At 42.7% G+C, this 18,165-nt stretch overlaps 1 protein-coding gene across 7 annotated transcripts in view; it reads right to left on the bottom strand.

Annotated features, from left to right (window-relative positions):
- AKAP13 (A-kinase anchoring protein 13) overlaps positions 1-18,165 on the bottom strand; it is a 206,373-nt gene that overhangs the window by 139,052 nt on the left and 49,156 nt on the right. For all 7 annotated transcript variants that reach the window (XM_069026211.1, XM_069026215.1, XM_069026214.1 and 4 more), the window contains exon 4: positions 12,396-12,440. In XM_069026211.1, coding sequence (XP_068882312.1) covers positions 12,396-12,428 — 33 coding nt within the window. In that variant the 5' untranslated portion in view covers positions 12,429-12,440. The remainder of the gene's footprint in view (positions 1-12,395; positions 12,441-18,165) is intronic.

Here is an 18,165-nt window from a genome sequence, read left to right on the forward strand (position 1 = left end):
AGCAGTAGGGAGGGTTCCCCAAGGGATATCAGCTCTACCAGAAACAGGTACATTTGTCAACAACAGACTGAAAAAGGAAAAATATATTCTTAACATGCTGGCTAACAAATGTTCACATTTCTGAAAACAAACAAGAAATTAAAAAAAAAAAAACAAACCAACACAAAAAAAGGCAAGCTGTATTTTTGCATCTGAAACATGTCATTTCTAAGCTGGATTCCCCACCCTCCCCATGGCTCATACTGGGAATTTTAAAGAACACTGTAAGTTACTAACCACCCACTATGACCTCCACACACAGAATCCAAAAATACTTATGAAAATGAAGTGTGCATTAGATGGCAACAGTGCAGCACTCAAGTGATACTTTAACATTCTGCTTTTAATGAGAAAACACCAACAACCAGTAATCATTAATTTGTTCTACCCAGAAAAGCAAAATGCACAAATTGCTGCTGACCATTGACAGCAAACTGTGGCTGTCTTCTCATGCAGCAAAAACCTACTGCATGGGTTAGAGCTTCACATGAAGGTAAGGAACCTTCCACCCACTGTTTCCTTCTAAGAGCTGTTGTAGATTTTGGGGCTATGATGCCTTATTAAAGAGGCTGGATTACATGAGTAAATGTAACCTGCCCCTGTAACAAGTTTTGTTTTGTTTTCGCTATTCGTAGCATGAATCAGGCCCTTGTTAAGTCCCTGCTTTATTGCATTTGCTTCTTCCCCTTTGGGAAGCCCTAAACAGCTCCCAGGAGAGCTTCACTGTACCCAGAACAGCCCAAAATCACAGCTGGGGTTTCTTCCTCCTCCTCCTTCAGTTCAGGCTCATTGCTACCTTTATTTATTCATTTTTAGATGGAGTTAGACTTGCTGTTACCCCAGCTCCTGCTTGACACAGAGTACACAGGATTGGGCTGTAATTCCAGCACAAGGCAAGTCCTTTCACATCCCTGTGCTTTGAGTTTTCCCATCAATGAAATGGGAATTGTGGTTCAAACACAGCAAGTACATTTCATCCAAATGGCTTTTAAAAAGAACAGCTGGCTTTTCAATCCCATGGCATTTTCTTTGGAAAGTGTGCAGCACCGACAATAATGAAGCTAGACAAAATCAAAGGGAAAGCTGAGACCATTCCACCTCAAACTGAGAATTGCAGAGGAGTCTGAAAGCAGCTGGAGCATGGAAAAGGCAACTGGAAGGCACCTTTATAAAACATAACAGAAATCATCAACTAAGGAAAAAAGGACAATCTAATTGTTTAGATGCTTGCTGATCCATTACTATCTACCTCTGGCAGTACACAACAATATCAGCAGCTAAACTTTTGCTCTCAGACAATTCCCATATCTCAGCTGAGTACTCTGGAAGATCCCTCCCATCTAAGGTTACTTTGGATTGGTGCAAACTTGTGCTTAAGCCCCCAGAGAACGACATCTGGAAAGGACACATGGACATCTCCATGCAGAACAAAACCAGGCGCAGCCACACAGGCTCCTGACTGCAAAAGGAAGTGGGGGTTTGGGCAACTATTTTTAGAGCAAACATGACAGTGCTCTCATCTCCTGGAATAACCCTTTTGATTGAGAAAGGCTTAGATCCCAGTTTTTCCAGGTCTGAGTAAGTGTTCCAGCCAGTCAGCTGTGACACAGCACTATCAATGCTGGCTCAGAAAACCACAGGATGCTTTTCTTCCATGGCAAGAAAATAACCTATATCCAGCAAACTCTTCCAGGCTGCTATTCCCAGGTTAACAGATGAACAGCTCACCCTTGAGGGGCAGAATCTGGGGATGGGTCCTACCTCCAAAACATCCAGCTGAGTCCCCTTCCATCTCTGCCCTGGCATGGGGTGAGTTTGTCAGTGGATCCCAGTGCTGCAGCCTGAAACATCCACCCCCTTTCCCAGATGTGGCCATTTAGCCTGCAAGCTCCCAGCACATGGAAAGAAAAGGAAGGGACCATGGGAGGAGGTCAGAGGTATCTGTTACAGCGAGATAACAGCAATCATTACAGACATCCTCAATTTCACCACTATGGATTGACTCAGAGGAGCACTTAGTGGGGGGGAAAAAAAAAATCACATCAAACAGAATTTATTCTGCAGAACTCCAGGCCCCAGGAACAAAGGTAGGACTGTGAAATCTGCCTGAACATGTGCAGCTCTAGAAATCCCTCCTCGCCTGGAGATATCCCCCATGATAAAGGCAGTGACCTGGGTCAGGAGCGTGGAGAAAGATGGATGTCGTTGGGGTGGAGTTTTGCAAACTCCTGCAGATAAAACCTTCAGGGAAAGACTCCAGAAATAAATAGAATGGCAAGCTGCCAAGTTTTGGGGCAGATTGTGTCCTTTTTCACAGTCAATGACTTCAAACTCCTTGATCTTAAAGCATGAAGCAGAGAAGTTTTCCTAATTAAAAAAAATCAACCCACCCACACAAAAGAAGACAACAAGAATGACTCCTGTGGTTTAAATAAAATGAATTTAAAAAAAAAAAAAATCGATCTCCAGACCTAACCTTATTTCCTTTTTAAATTAACAGCAGTAGTATTATTTCTACCAGTGAAAGGTTTCAGGTTAACAGCACAGATACTGAGCACCTCTGTGATGAGAAAGCCAGATTTTGCAAAGCACTCTCTCATTCTTTGGAAAATACAATCACAGACCATTCTGTCTTGCCCGCAGGCCACCAAAGAGCAGAATGATGGCACGCATTTTTCTGCCAGCCCACAGAGCAAATCGAGGTGATACCTTCCATATTTCATTAACACTGCACTGAGCCAAGTCATCTCCTCTTCCAGTGCTAGCCACAAAGCCATGACTGAAACACTGACACAGAGACAAAATAACTTTCTTCTCTCCACTACTTTCTTCCCTCAAAGGTGAAAAAGAATTTGGTCCAAAAATAAGATTAGCTTGGTACATTGATGGATAAAATGTTGACACAAGTAGGGATGCAGAGTCAAAAGACCATTTATTCAAGACTCTTCGGGCAAAAAGAATTTGTGGGAAAACAAGGACATTTATGATAGATAGCCCTGAGCTGTTGCCTCCAGGTCCAAGCTGGCTCTCATGGATCCATCCTGAGTGTGACCTGTGCTAAAAAACATGTCATGAACACCCTCAACTTGCCTGTCTGCAGAGCCAACATTGTTAGGGCTGACTTATTAACACCATCTCACAGCCACAATCACGACCCCAGCCAGTCCAGGTGTCTACTCCTGCAGCAGGATTTGTTTGCAAAGAGAGAAAAGGTTTGAGGGGAGCAAGGGGTGGATTTCCTACTCTGAACCAGTAAGAGCAGCACAAACTCCTGTGAAAATGGGTATGCTTCAAGAAATCCTTTATTAGTGCCCCACATCCTTTGACAGAACATGTCCCTGTCAGTCTCCAAATCAATCATCTCAAAGATGAGTCTTTACTGAGTGTCAAGATGCAATTATAACTATTACACACATATTAATCCATGCAGCTCAAAGGAGATCTCTACAGACTGCCAGCAAAAATCCATCAAAGCAACAGGATCTCATCAGTGCTGAAAGAGACACGTGATTTATCTTCATGCAGAGATCTTCCTGACATGCCACTCTGCTACCCAGAGCCAGGCAGGTTATTAGATTGGGCTGCTAATAGCTCATTTAGCTGCATCCCTGCCTTAGCATGGGGCTCCACGTGCTCTGCAGCACTCGCTCAGAGCATGCACAGTGCATCAGCTCGGCGCCAGCCTGTGCTGCACACAGACAGCCCTCACAAAACCAAACAGCCAAGGTCACTTCTGAAAATTTTTAGCACACAGGAAAACATGACAAAATTAATAGTAAAGTTAGCAGCAAAATCAAGGAGAAAAACAGGAAGGATAAGAAAAGTGCCATTCACCCTTTTGTATTAAATGTAAACATCCAGAGAAAAACTGCAATGGGAACTTCACTGTTTTGGTGAATTTGGCAGTATAGTAAAGAAAATACTGATTTAATTTTCATTTATTCAGGCAGTTTTGTGTTAGCCAGGCTATCCACTTAAAAGAATTGTGCACCTTCTGGCCTGTACTATCTGAATAAGCAAGTAGTGACAGTAACCCCAAGCCCCTTCCACCACAAGTCCTGTACAGCTCTGGTACAGAGGAAGAGGAGGTGTGGAGGTACACAAAAGCAGTGCCACATTGGGGTTAACCTTTAAATCATGCAAGTCTCCATGGAATGTTGCAATAAACATGAAGACAAGGCAAAAGACAAAGGGAAATTTCTTTGCTGCAGAATGTCCTCTCCAGTACCATCCAGTTTCCACAACAAGTACTGATCTTACTTTTAGGCTTTTTTCTGAAATTCTGGAAACTATTTCAATCAGTTCCTAGAAAACACACCCAAATTGATGTGAATGTCCTGCTCTGGCCTCATCCTAAAGCCTCTTCTGTTCTTCATTACACTTACGAGAACCAAACCAGGTAATTTTATAACCAGCTGCTTGAGTGATTGATAGTATTTCCTACTAATTGCCCATCTAGCAATAACAACAAAATTGCAGTGCTTAGGAGCAAGAGCAGGCAGTCTGAACGTGTGCAGTGACTAAGAGAAATCCAGCTACTCTCTTGGCACCAGAAAGATGGAGACAGTCACAATTCCTGGAAGATAAAGTACATATGATAACATATTATTAGAAGCAATCTCCTACCACTGGAGTATTTTCACAAATAGCCTTGAGGTGTCTTAAAGAAAACCAAAAAAAAAAAATCAGGTTTGAACACTAAGAGCCAAAAGCAGAAGAGAGCCGAAGGATGGCTTTTTCCTGGTACTTCAGCCTCCTCTACAGTACAGCAAAACCTTCAAAGAGACAGAGCTCAGTGTGTTCCAGAGCACTCATTTTCCTGCCAGATGCAAAATATCCTCGCCAGTCTTTAAATTTTTCACAGCTACAGTGCTTAGAGCTACTGCAATGACTGAGGCACTTTAAAAAGTGACATTTTTGCCATTAGAGAACAGAAACCATTATGAAGAAGCAACCCACCCAACAACTGCAGACAGGTGAAACTTTTCTAATGTTTAAAAGAAACACTTTGAAATATCAACACAAACACAGGCAACCCTGAAAATATGTCCTGAGACAGAATTGCCACTTGATGGCACTGCACAGCATCGAGCTACAGTGATTCACAGTTCTTTTATTTTCTACTTTAGCACAATATGGAATTGTTTTACTGAGCCAGGCAGAGGATGAGCACTTGCAGGGAGACTACATCCAGCACAGCCTTTGGAAGCAATGGGGAGCACTGCAGGCTGAGTGCAGGGGATTTGAGAGGCTGTGTGAAATTTTGGCTTCATGAAATCAACATCTTCATGAGCACAGCTCTCACATCAGCAGTGCTGTCAGAAGTGCCTCTAGCAGAACAAAATGACTGCCAGCACTTTGTTACAGGAAATACAGCAGGGACATGTACCCTGAGGAATGACATGGGAAACGTGTTTGGTCATTCTAAAGGTAACATAAAATATTTCTGAATTCTCTGCAAGAATACATCCCACAGTGGAAAAGTAGTTGAAGAGTATTTTCATTCTCTTAAACCCAAGTGCAGATCACCATTGCTTATTCCTCCTGACAGGAGAGGAGGCAACACTGTCAGTGATGCTGGGGATGGGACACCATCTCTTAGTGTCTGTCCAGGCACTCCCTGCTTACCAGCTTCCACAAGAAATAATGAATCCCAAAAGCTGAGCCCAATAAATGTACATTATTTCACCCGATTTTAATGTGACTCTTAGTGTGATAACATAAGGATTCCTTCTGCAGTTTCAGAAAACAGGAGGAAGCAATCTAACAGCTTCCCAAAAGCAGATCATTGTCTGTGCTTTCCCACCCCTACCAGCTGTACCAGCTCTGGCATCTTCTGCAAGTCATATTAAAGTTCACACGTAATGCTGCAAAGTAGTGGTGAGTTAAGGGCAGAATTTCAGAGAAGTGCTCCAGACTTCAAGCCAGACTGTTTATTGTTTACCAGCACTTTCACACCCACAAAACAGGATCACAGAAGAAAAGTTCAAATAGATAATAAAAGGAGAATGGCTTTGAACCCAAATCCAGCACTTTAAGTTTCAGACAATATGGAAGAAGGGTTGAGGAAAGGCATCTGAGCTGCAATTTAAGCAACAGCTTATCCTGGAGGAAGATGCTGCTGATGGTCTGGCAGCCTCGTCTGACTTCTCCAAGCAAAGGTGCCTTCAGTAAATGTGGAAAAGTGACCATTTCACAAACAGCCCTATGCTAACATCACACAGACCTCATGAGCTAAAGTATGCCTCTATGAAGAGGAGCAAGCCAAGCAACCAGCCTCATAATAACGAGACTGCAAAAGTCTGCACTGAGGGTATGACAGAAGCCAGAAGCAGCAGGGAGCTTGCCAGAGGATGGTGCTGAGCTCAGGTGGCAGCTGCCAGACATCCATTTCCACAGAAGGGAGAGCTTCTTGCATGATGTAGACTGGAGTTTGGGAAGTGAAGGATGAAAAGAATCTAAATCAAAGATGTGAGTGACAAAAACTTAAAAGATGAGGTCAAGCACAGTTTAGTGGGGAAAGTATTTTGCCTGGAGAATTAGCAGAGCCAGACAAGCTGTAATATGCTCCTCTCAAAAAAAAATATATCAGTTTATTCAGGCGCCCCAGCTGACTTTCTTAAAACCAACCAAGCAGCAGGTTCTTCCACAAGCAATGCAAGCAAATATTTTATTTGTAAAAGGTGTTTAGAGGCTTTCACTCATTCATTACTCAAAGACATCTTGAAGGTGGGGCAGAAAACTAGTTTGTTATTAAGAAGAAATCAAGTACCCAACAAATAAAAGACAAGAGGTTTATCACATCCTCTCACCACAGAGCTGAACTAAACATCAAGGCTGGCTGTCCTCTTGCCTAAGGACCTTGAGAGAAACAAAGACAAGGCTTCTGTACAGTCACTTTCGTGAGAAATTCCCACATCAAAAGTATGTATGGTATGTTCTACTTTTTCTGCTGGACTGACCTCAGATATTCAGGCATCTCAATGGCCTTTGTCACCATAGATGCCACTAAGCAAATAAATACTGTTTTAGTAGAAAAGTAACTTAACCACAGCTTCCAACCTCATGACAGCATCTTACTGTAGAACTATAAAGGTATTTAATTTTTTCCTTTTGTCCCCTTGGTAGAGATTTCTGAAGAACATTCATTGTCCAGCACACAACAGAGCACACACAAGTGACACCTGAGATGATTTCAGCCACGGTAAGAAGTTGGATGTGAGGCACACACAGGTATAAGACCTCACTGCACTCAGGGACACAGGGAGCCACAGCACTTGGGACAGACACTACTGCCACAACCTCCAAACTCTGTATTGTGAACCTTTTTCTTCAATCCTTTAACATTAACTCAAAAGGTGGGGTGGGGATGTTACTAAAACATGAACATCAGAGGGTATTACAATTGTTTTTCTCAGGAATACACAGTGCACTTCAGCAGGGCATCATTCTATATGAATATGTAAGTGGGGAGGAAAATATTACAAGCATCATCCTTTTTTTCAATTCCAGATTAAAGCAGGACACACTGGGAAATTTACAGGAGTAGTTCGTTCATTAACAGAAGAGGACCTACTGTACCCAAACCCAGGTTACATTACGAGAGGGTCAATGCATTCGTTCTGAGGCTTTTGAAGTTCATACTTCGTTAAGTTGCATGACATTTTGCCTAGGAAGTGGGAGCTCTCATCTCTATCAAAAAGTCTCCTTGAGAAACTCTGCAGGTTACACAGCTCCTAAGTGGCAGTTTAGACAAGAGACTCCATCCACAGACCTGATTAAAGACCAAAGTCAATGGCAGCATTTTTATCAATTAAGTGTTTGCCCTCTCATGCAATCACCAGTTATGACACATTTGGGTTTGTCACTCCAAGTAACATGGGCACACCTTAGACAAACCATGCAGAGGAGGAGTGCTGTGATTTAAAAGAAGTTTGTTCCTTTTAATCTAAAAGGAAAAAGGAAAAAAGTTTGCAGCAATACATCATGCTTCTCCAGCTGCTAATCTTTTCCATTTCACACCCACTGATCATTATCACCATGAAAAACCATTCCCGTCTTAAAGGCAGATCTAAGGCTGTAACCTTGGTTGCAATCAAGAGTAGATGAGCTTAATGTTTCCCAATGCACTCCCTGCATGTCACCCCAGTGCTTTTCCAAAACATTCATACTCAATACTGCTCTCAGGTAATTTTTTCTTAAAAAAACCCCAAACCAACATTGATTTCAGAGATGTAGGAGATGCGACTGGGTTACAAATATGATCAATAATTCTACAAAGACCCCACAGCCAGCAGTGGCTGAAATCAGAAGCCATGCACATCACTTCTGAAGGGAGATTTTCAGGCACTCTATGCAGCTAAAGACACGACTTTGATCATTCCTCCAAGTGTGGTCAATATTTATTAAAGTTTGGGTAGAAATAAGGACACGGCTTGCAAGCCTTGATCCTTTTGTAATTAAATCTCCTGCTGAATAATCTGCTGGAGTCTCAATTAATGATAATGTTTCTAAAAAAATCAACACTTCAAATTTGCAAAGCGCTCTCCCATGGATGTTGCAAACAGTGGAGCTGAATCTAAGTGACTAACGTAAACAATTTCATCTATAAACAGAAAGTTAATGAATCACAACAATAAAAAGGTCACCTAATAATAAACCTCCATTGTTTAAAGCATTGTTAATCCTTTTTTTCCCTGCTCCTAGATGATCTGGATAGCCCAATACATCAGTGACAAGAGCTAGGAAGTACCTTACAAAAAAAAATTTGACTTTTGGTGATAGGGAGGTACAACTTCTATAAAAAGATGATGACCAGTGAGGTCATTGCAAGCACTTAAGAAAAACAAACAAAACTGAAGTTCATTACTTCCCACCTCCCATCCTCCTGTTCCACCCCAGCCCTGCCAGCAAACAGAACAGCTTGGTCCTTCAGCTTTGAGACCCTGGGCTTGCAGAGCACAAGTCCCAGGCAGACCACAAATAAGGTTTGAAATACTGTCCTTCATCCACTACACTGTGCCTGATAAGAATTCTCTTATCAACAGGACAGCACTGAAATACAAGAGGGATGTGAGTAAAGTTAGTCTTGGATTTAATCCAGTGTCTGTACATCAATAAAGATGTTCCCAACTGCAGTCTGAGGCAGATAACCACAGGACTGCTAAGCCACATGGACTTTTTTTTGCAGCTGAAGAAATGAATACATCTTAAGGAAGAGGGTTTGAACATTTTTATTTCAAATTCACCCCACAACATTCAGCCACAGGCTCTGCTAAGTCCCACCACCCTTTCTAAATGCAATTCCTTGCTGACAGTGGTAGGGGTGGGGGAGCTGCCTGCCCTCCAGCCCATGTGAGCACCAGCATCGTGCTATCGCACCCGAGCTAAACTGGGGAACACTTCCCTGCCCTATCTCTCCTGGCACCAGCTCCTCTGCCCCATGACTGCACTGCTGTGAGCAGCTCCCAGCTCCAGGGCCAGGAGAGCTCCTTAAACAGCTCGTTAGTGGAGGTAACAACAGCTCTGGGGGACACATGTGATGGGGGACCTGGCTCCTAGGGGACAGGAGCCAGCTGTTTGCAGAGCAAAGGCTGAGCAGCTGTCCCAGCCCAAACCTGCACCAATGCTGAGCTCCAGTTCCTGGCAACCTCATCAACAAGAGAACAATCAGGCAAGGCTTAAATTAGACACTGAATCACAAAAACACAATACTCATTATTACAGGATGTGTTTTCCAGCTTATTTCTTAATCTTCACACTTACAAGGGCCATTAGACTCCAGGACCTCTCAGTGGCCACAAGCTCTGCAGAGGTGGGACAGATGATTTTTACAGAAGAGGTAAATAGAACTCCAAGCAGCCAAAAGAAAGTACCACAAAGGATACAGGATGTGGTCTTCCTTCCTTTTATGCACGCTGATTTGAGTAACACAAGAATCTTCATCCCTCTATTGGTGTGTACATGGAAGTGCCATCTCTTCCATCACCCAAAAAACTTTGGCCCCAAGTACACTGGACATCTCAGGTTCCCAAACCCCTCTTCTTAATTACGAAGTGTTAATCTGGTCTACCTGGTAATTATCAGATAGGATAAAATATGCTCCAGCTCTCTAACTGGCTTCCAGGAACTGAACTGGAGACGTCATTTTTTACTTTCTCCTCCTAAAAGGAGTTCAGTAATGCTGCTGATGAAAACAACTATCTACTGGATCTCTCAGGATGAAACTCATGGCAGATTTAGTAAAATAACAAACAGAATTGTATAATCCTTACTCTAAGATATTAGCTTAAAAGAGGAAGAGTGTCAAGGATGCAGAGGTGTCAAAAACAAAAGGGTCAAGTGTGGGAGAAGCATATTTTCCTGAGAGTAGACAAAGACAGGGGAATCCTCTGACATGTCAGTATTGCCTGTTGCTTCCAGTCATTTAGAGAAATGAAATTCCTTATGGAGGAATTCACAGGATACTGTTCTCAGTTACCTGAAACGAGATCTAGGAGCCTGTATGTAAAAAATGGAGTTGCCATCCCTTTGCAGGAGGAATGTGGTGAGGTTTGTTATTTGCCTCCCAACGGCCAGGCCACAAGACTGCTGTGCTTGCCTTTAGAAAAATAAAAATACCAGGAAGATATCCTTTTCTCTGTGTTCTGCTGGCACCTAACCACCCTCAGATGAGCTGTCAATTAGCAACACATGGAAAACAAAACTGATCTGAAAATGTACAAAGCATTTAGACTGAGAGCAAACAGAAAGACTAAATCTTGACCTTTCAAATTTCCTTAAGCTACCACAATTTGTTTGTTTTGAAAGGGAGCTGATTTGTGTAGACCTGGCCAGGGGAGGGGGAGAGAAAAGGGAGTCACTGATGTATTAATAATGTAACTCATTTGCATTGCAAAGAAACACTATAACCAGTGACATATAATCATTATTTTACACCAGGCTACATTTGACCTCAGCCCAGTTCTATGTCATGTGGGGATGAGGACTTCTAAGTGTGCCACTTCAGTATTACATATTCAATAAAGCCCCACACAAAACAGTGGGAAAATAAACTAATTCAGTAGATAAGACTGAGAAAACAAAGACTCCAGATTAGATAAGTCACACACTGTTCAAATGACATAAGGATAATTTTATTCTGCATTCCATCATTCATGTGTTTCTACTGTAGCAATTCCATCATGTATTTGCACAGAAGTTCCATTCTCTCTTAATGTGTCCTAAGTTTAAATTAAGTTTCTTCAAAGTCAATGTACATTCAGTAGGCTTGAAATTTAACAAAATTCAGGCATCAATTGGTTTCAAAATTCAGGATATGCTGTACTCCTAGAAAGCTACTCTCACAAAATCAGGTCACACTATGTAGTGTTTTAATCTTGCTTCAAGCACAGACTTAGGACAGTGGGTAGAGAATAAATTCCAATGCAAACTTCTAGTTGGTAATTAAAGGTAGGCAAAATTTAAAGCCTCCATGGCATTAAAGGTCAATACGATCCATTATTTACAACATGCAACACTCTCCAAGATACAGGTCTATCACCAGTCCTGAATGTTTCTCCTTCCTTCCCCTTAAAAGCCACACTTGTAAGCAATTTTCCCTTCCAGTTTTCCATCCTCACATCCAGCTCTGCCCCCGTTGGCGAGGTCTGTGGGCAGGACCGTGAGCTCAGCCTGCTCGGAGCATGGCAAGGCAATGTGGAAAGCAAACAGTTACCAACCTGGCTGGCAGCTTTGGCACAGATTTAACACTCGCTCACACACCCCCGCACATCCAGGTCTAATTTGACAGTCCCCATGTTCTGCAACAAAGCTGCTATTCAAGAGCCAGGGGAAGCTTGTTCCTTATTAATGGAGCCGTGGAGGTTACGAGCTCTGAGAGGCTGACGTAAACCATCTCCCGCTGCAGCCGAGCCCTTCGCTGCCTCCAGGTCCTCCCTGCCACGTTTAAAACTCCAAACACAAAAATATTATCGCAGTGGGCAAGCCCTGCACACTGGAATGCCCTGTTTTCCACACAAGCAATTTTTTCTCACCACCTCTCAACACATCAAGTCACACGAGCGCAGCCACGCACTCTCAGCACGCTTTGGGGAGGAAAAATAAAAGCGAGGGATACCTGCACAGAGACAGCTTTATGTGCCTCAAAACTCACTTAAAACAGTCTGCTGGAAAGCCAGAGGAGCTCTGTGACTTACCTGAGAGCACTACCACTGAGCATTTGCAATTGAATTAATACAAATAAACTCCTTAGGGAGCAAGGAGAAAAGCAGCAGCATCTCCAAAAAGTTGATGGGAAGTGTTTTTTTTGTGTGAATAGGAGGAGAGGCAAAAAAAGTGTTTTAATTTGTACTCACATACAATGGAGCTTGCTGTGGATTAAGTTTCATGACCTCAGAACACTGAAAAAAAAAAAGAAAAACCAAGTTTAAGTTATTTTTCATAAAATTTTAGGTACTTCTTTTTAAGTTGCTTTAGCACCCACACATTCCTTTTTTCAATAATCACTTTTTCTCTTCCCCTTTATGTCCATCTCAGTTCATCTTTCCTCCTAGCAATCCTCACTTCATATCTGCTTTTTATAACAACTATCAATCCTTAATTGAAATCCTTCCACCAATTCCCCCACTCCTCCATGAAAAATCATTTACAAACATTTGTACTTCTCTCTGCTGCTCAAGAAATCCAACTACTACCTTGTCCAAGGTAATTTGGTGTCATTTTTTACCCCTTTTGCTGGGTTATTTGTTAAAGAAAACATTTCAAAACTATATAGAAAACAATCAAAATTGCTCTGAAGGAAAAACTGCCAGAATATATGATGCTCATGGTTCTGCACTAGCATTTTTCATAATCAAAATCTACCATTAGTCATTCTGCAAAAGCTGTTTTAGTCAAGAATCTTTCCTCTTTCAGGTCTGTCCCTGGAATTTCTCTATAACCTCGTGAAAGTTTCTTATACTGAGCTTTGAATCAGTTGAACCAGAATTTCTCTCGCATTAGTTCCTCCATTCCAGCAGAAAATATTCACTCTAAACAAAAGTTCTAAGTTTTCATTTAATGTGTGTATTAAGAGATCCAGGATCCTAAGATGAAGGAATGCAAAACAATTAAAAATGGAATTTCTGCAGTTACTCATGTCTGCAGAACTGGTAATGCTCTGCAAATACTTCAAGCCCTTTTTAAAATAGATGAAATACCACTCTGCTTTTCACACAAAAAACGCAGGATCCTGTTCATACTTTTTTCCTTTCCAAATCCCACAGTTTGCCTTGAGTGAGACAGAAATTAAACCACAGCCTAAGTTCTCTTAGCTGATTCCAGCTATCCTTGCTCCCTCACATGCTCTCCTTATTTTACAAAATGTTTTTGTGCCAGTTGCTTTAAAATACCAGAGCGACCTGCCAAGCTTGTGCATCAAAACAGCCCCTCTGCAAAAGGTCCTCTGAGGCAGCCAGTGGACTGACAAGTATTTTTCAAGCGTTTTAAATCTAATCCAATTCATGCCTATTTTCAGCCTTGAGATTCCCCTTTGTAAAAGAACACCTCAAAATGGTTATGCCTGATAGTTTTCACTGTATTTTCAGCTCTTACAAAGACTGACTTACTCAAAAAAAGAGAGGATTAGTAGCACTAGCTGCCATTTGGCCAGGTGAGCTCCAAGAACAGCTCTACAAATAATCCTCACTTGTGCCCTACACAACATGCTCCTGGCAATGCCAGTCCTACTGAGAGCTCAAAAAGAAAAGAGAAAATAGAAACAAAACCAAACCATGCACAAGCCCTGCCAATCGCCCTCAAGATCTACCTGAGCCTCTCTCTCCTGCTCTGAACCTGGGTGTCCTGAACAGGAGCACAAAAACATTACCCCGACAAGAGCATTTATTGTATCTTATGGGAATCAAACCATGCTTGAAAAAAACCCCAACCTTTTAAGCTCACTTCACATACAGATTTTTAGGATTTCTCACTGCTATAGACCAATTCCCTGTGAATTCAAACCCATGACAGTTTTTGTTGGGGTTTTTTTGGCAAGAGAAGTGCACAGCAGCAGCAGTGAAATAAGGCGACACTGCTGAACACCTGGTCTTGTCAAAACATCATAGGAATACTTTCTGCAGGAAGATTTTTTCCCCCTCTTCTCTTACTAGATGGCCTTTACATCCGTCACTTAAAAGTGATTCCTTGGTTCATAATGCACATGTCATTCCAATTTTTCTAGGATGCAAACTTAGTTTGCAAGGAGCCAGGCAGGTTTGGAAGATATTTTATTTCATCTTGTTAGGAAGTTCTTTGGCAAAAACATAGGAGAAAATCTGAGTGACAGATAAGCCTGAATGACTACTTTGCATCAGCAAAAGACTAATTTAGGTTTCTAGACAATTGGATTTCTCAAACCAATGGACAGGCAGGGAGCAGCCTCCGAAAAAATTTAAAAACCTTTAATCCAGTAAGAAGAGGAAAAACAAAAGGCAGATCATACTGGTCATAACCAAACCAATTCACAGGGACCCTAATATAGTCAGTAAGTTGGACTACTTCAAGTTTAAAAATGAGGAGGAAAAAAAAAAAACAAACAACAAAACAAAAGACAAGAGGCTAAACTTTGTTTTCTCCTATTATTGGAGGAGCACAGTTTCCAAGCCAATGGCTGCTCTGAGCCCCGGAGAGCCATTCCTACATTTTTGGGCAGGAAGAACTCGCTGTATCAGATACAGAAGAATGCAGTGAGAATAACTGGCCCTGCTGTGAGACCTGGACTGCACATGAGCTGCCCTGAAAGCCAAACAACACAAGAACAGGTAAATAAAAATCCCCCTCCCCTGCCCCGCTCCCACCCGGCACGGGAAGCCTCGTGGCAGCCAACAATGCGGCACGGGGGAAAACCCGGACTGGACTTCCCCCGGAGTACGGAATGGATTCTAAGGAAAACCCGGACTGGATTTTTCCCGGAGTACGGAATGGATTCTTGGAAAAACCCGGACTGGACTTTTCCCGGAGTACGGAATGGACTCGGAGGAAAACCCGGACTGGATTTTTCCCGGAGTACGGAATGGATTCTTGGGAAAACCCGGACTGGATTTTTCCCGGAGTACGGAATGGACTCGGAGGAAAACCCGGACTGGATTTTTCCCGGAGTACGGAATGGATTCTTGGGAAAACCCGGACTGGATTTTTCCCGGAGTACGGAATGGACTCGGAGGAAAACCCGGACTGGACTTTTCCCGGAGTACGGAATGGACTCGGAGGAAAACCCGGACTGGATTTTTCCCGGAGTACGGAATGGATTCTTGGGAAAACCCGGACTGGATTTTTCCCGGAGTACGGAATGGACTCGGAGGAAAACCCGGACTGGATTTTTCCCGGAGTACGGAATGGATTCTTGGGAAAACCCGGACTGGATTTTTCCCGGAGTACGGAATGGATTCTAAGGAAAACCCGGACTGGATTTTTCCAGGTGTACGGAATGGATTCAGAGGAAAACCCGGACTGATGCCGAGTAATGGTGGTTTCAGTAAAATAAACAACATCCCCAAGCCCTGGAGCTGAGCAGTTAAGACCTCTGTGCTTCCCAAACCACAGCACTTGTACTGGATTCCCAAAAACACAGGCTTGAAGTAGAAAACAACCCAAGACACTCAAAGCAACATGCACAGATATTAAAATATTAGATATTTCCTACCATTTACAAACCCACTGTGTATTTTAAAAAAAGGCATGCACCAACCTTAATTCAACAGAGAGTTCTAGACACAGGTTGGAAAAAAATGGCATCAGGACCAAGATGCAAGATATGTTTCCACTTGCATTTTGGTCTTAGTAGCTTCAGTGCCCAACATTTTAATGTGCTTTTCTTCTCTGAAGAATACATCAGAATCACTTTTCCATTTAGCCTCTGTTTTGCAAATGCTGCCACTGTGGCCCCAGGCACCACAGACTTACTCAGGAAAAGGCTCACTTACACTTTACTCCAGCAAATTTCATCACAAACTTGTTGACCTCAGTTACAATGCAGGATGTAACCAATATCCATATATCTATGTAAGAGAATATGTATTCTCTTATCATCTTCACAAGCTGTTAAAGTGGGTGGGGCACCTCCCATGACTCATCCTTGATAACTCCCTCCAGGTGTTATCTCTGTGGGCAATCAAGGACCCACCACGTGACTCATAGAATTACATCAGCCCATTGTGAGGTGCTCCACCCAGTGGGAGGAGCCAAGTGTTCACACCTGGATCTAATCTGGGGTTTGGAGCAGCACAAGTAGCCCTTACTGGATTCCCAGAGGACAAGAGCTACCACTGGACCTTCAGGTGAAGACCAGACCCTTCAACAGGACCACTTCATCTGGACTGCTACCACCACCATGACTAGCAGGGTGTCAGGTTGTATCCTGACTCTGTCACTGTTCTTGCACTATTTATTTTAATTTTCCTATTAAATTATAACTCTGACTTGCAATCTCCCACTGGTTTGTTTTCAAACTAGTACACTTAGGTTTCCTACAGGAGTACCTGTGCTAACCTCACTTTCTGTGGCACAGCCTGACCACATCTCACACTGCAAAATTACAAATTGTTTCTTTGTAATTGTTCCTCTTCTTTCAACTCACAAAACTACGGGAAAAATGTTCTTCTCTAAACATATACTTTAGGCAGTGAGAGAACATGCTCATTTTGCTGAAACATCCTTTCTGAGGCACAACAGGCTCAAAAAATGTACATCATTCACGCAGTAATTGCAACAATGGAGTCACTTGGTGTGGTATTCCCAGTGAGAAAAATAAGGGCTCTGTTCACAGGACACTGTATTTGCACTGCATCCAGGGAATATCCCACAGGAAGTAAAACCCAAAGCAACAGAAAAGTATTACATCCCTAGCCCAGAAAAGAGAGAACACGTATTCAAGCCCCATTTTTAAATAAATTAAAGCATCAAATAGTGAAAATCCAAGTAAGCACGGTTTGTGCCCAGTTCCAGTACCGCACCTTTTGCACCTGAGCCTTTCTGCAGCTCGCTCATATGCAAAACCCCACATTTTGCAGACGCCCGAAATTGTTTCTTTGCACTGCCTCTACAAAGTGGCCTTCCAGGCTGGTCCCTCAGGAATAGAATGGGTTAAGTGCTCACAGGTCCCAGCCTCCCCAGTAAATCATTTATTACCCCAGCTCAGGGACAAGGAGCTCTGCAGAAGCGAGAGCCCACGCTGTGCAGCTGTTCCCAGCCAGGCAACTCTCCACAATTATGTTATAACACAGGATTAAGCTCAGGGAGTGGAAATCCGTCCCTTCATTGCTGATGGCTTTTTTCTTTTTTTCAAGTTATGCAGCTATTTTAAATGTTACAGAGCTCATTAACATGAAGTTCATTAAGTAGTAACCACTTTATGAATGAAATGAAAAGGTTGCCACTATAAGCACAATTATGGAAATACTAGACCAGCAGGCAGAAAAAGGAAAGGGTATGAGAATGCTGCTCCTGAACTCCAAATTAGCCCTTCTTTTTTTCCCAGATCCTTCAGAGGAGGCACACCCAGAAATCAGATGTGAGGCAGAGGCTGGTTCCCAGGCAGGTCTTCAGGTGAGAAGCTCTTGCTGCCTGTGCTAGACTGCCCCAGAAATTTCGCTGCTGTGCCTGTGTGCAAAAAGTCATCCCCCTTGGTCACTCCAGAAAGGGTCTGGCATGTTCCTCAGCAGTGAGCACTGCTTGCTGCAACTCACCACGCTCCCAAAATTAGCAGAAAGTTAAGAAACACTATGACAAATCACGCCACATACTGCATCTGTGCAGCTGGTGTCATGCATTCCTCCTTCAAACATGATGAACTTGGAGGCCAGCTCTCAGCAAGCCACTTATTCCTGATAAACCAGGTTCCATTCATAATCTTGCCAAGGACTTCATTTCTTTCTCAAGGTCTGAAAATAGGTATAATTCCCCTACTCAACCACACTGAAAAAAGGAAAACCCAAATAAATTGCAATAACATACTTGTCTTTCTACAAGTAACAACAGTTTATGATTAATCCACCCAGCTGTTGCCACAGCTCAGTAACACCAAATGATTTGGACTCAGTCTTGTTAAAGCCCTGGTCTTGTAGGCAAAACCATGGAAAATATGAGGCA

This window comes from Aphelocoma coerulescens, chromosome 10 (genome assembly GCF_041296385.1).
Source record: "Aphelocoma coerulescens isolate FSJ_1873_10779 chromosome 10, UR_Acoe_1.0, whole genome shotgun sequence".
Lineage (NCBI taxonomy): Eukaryota > Metazoa > Chordata > Aves > Passeriformes > Corvidae > Aphelocoma > Aphelocoma coerulescens.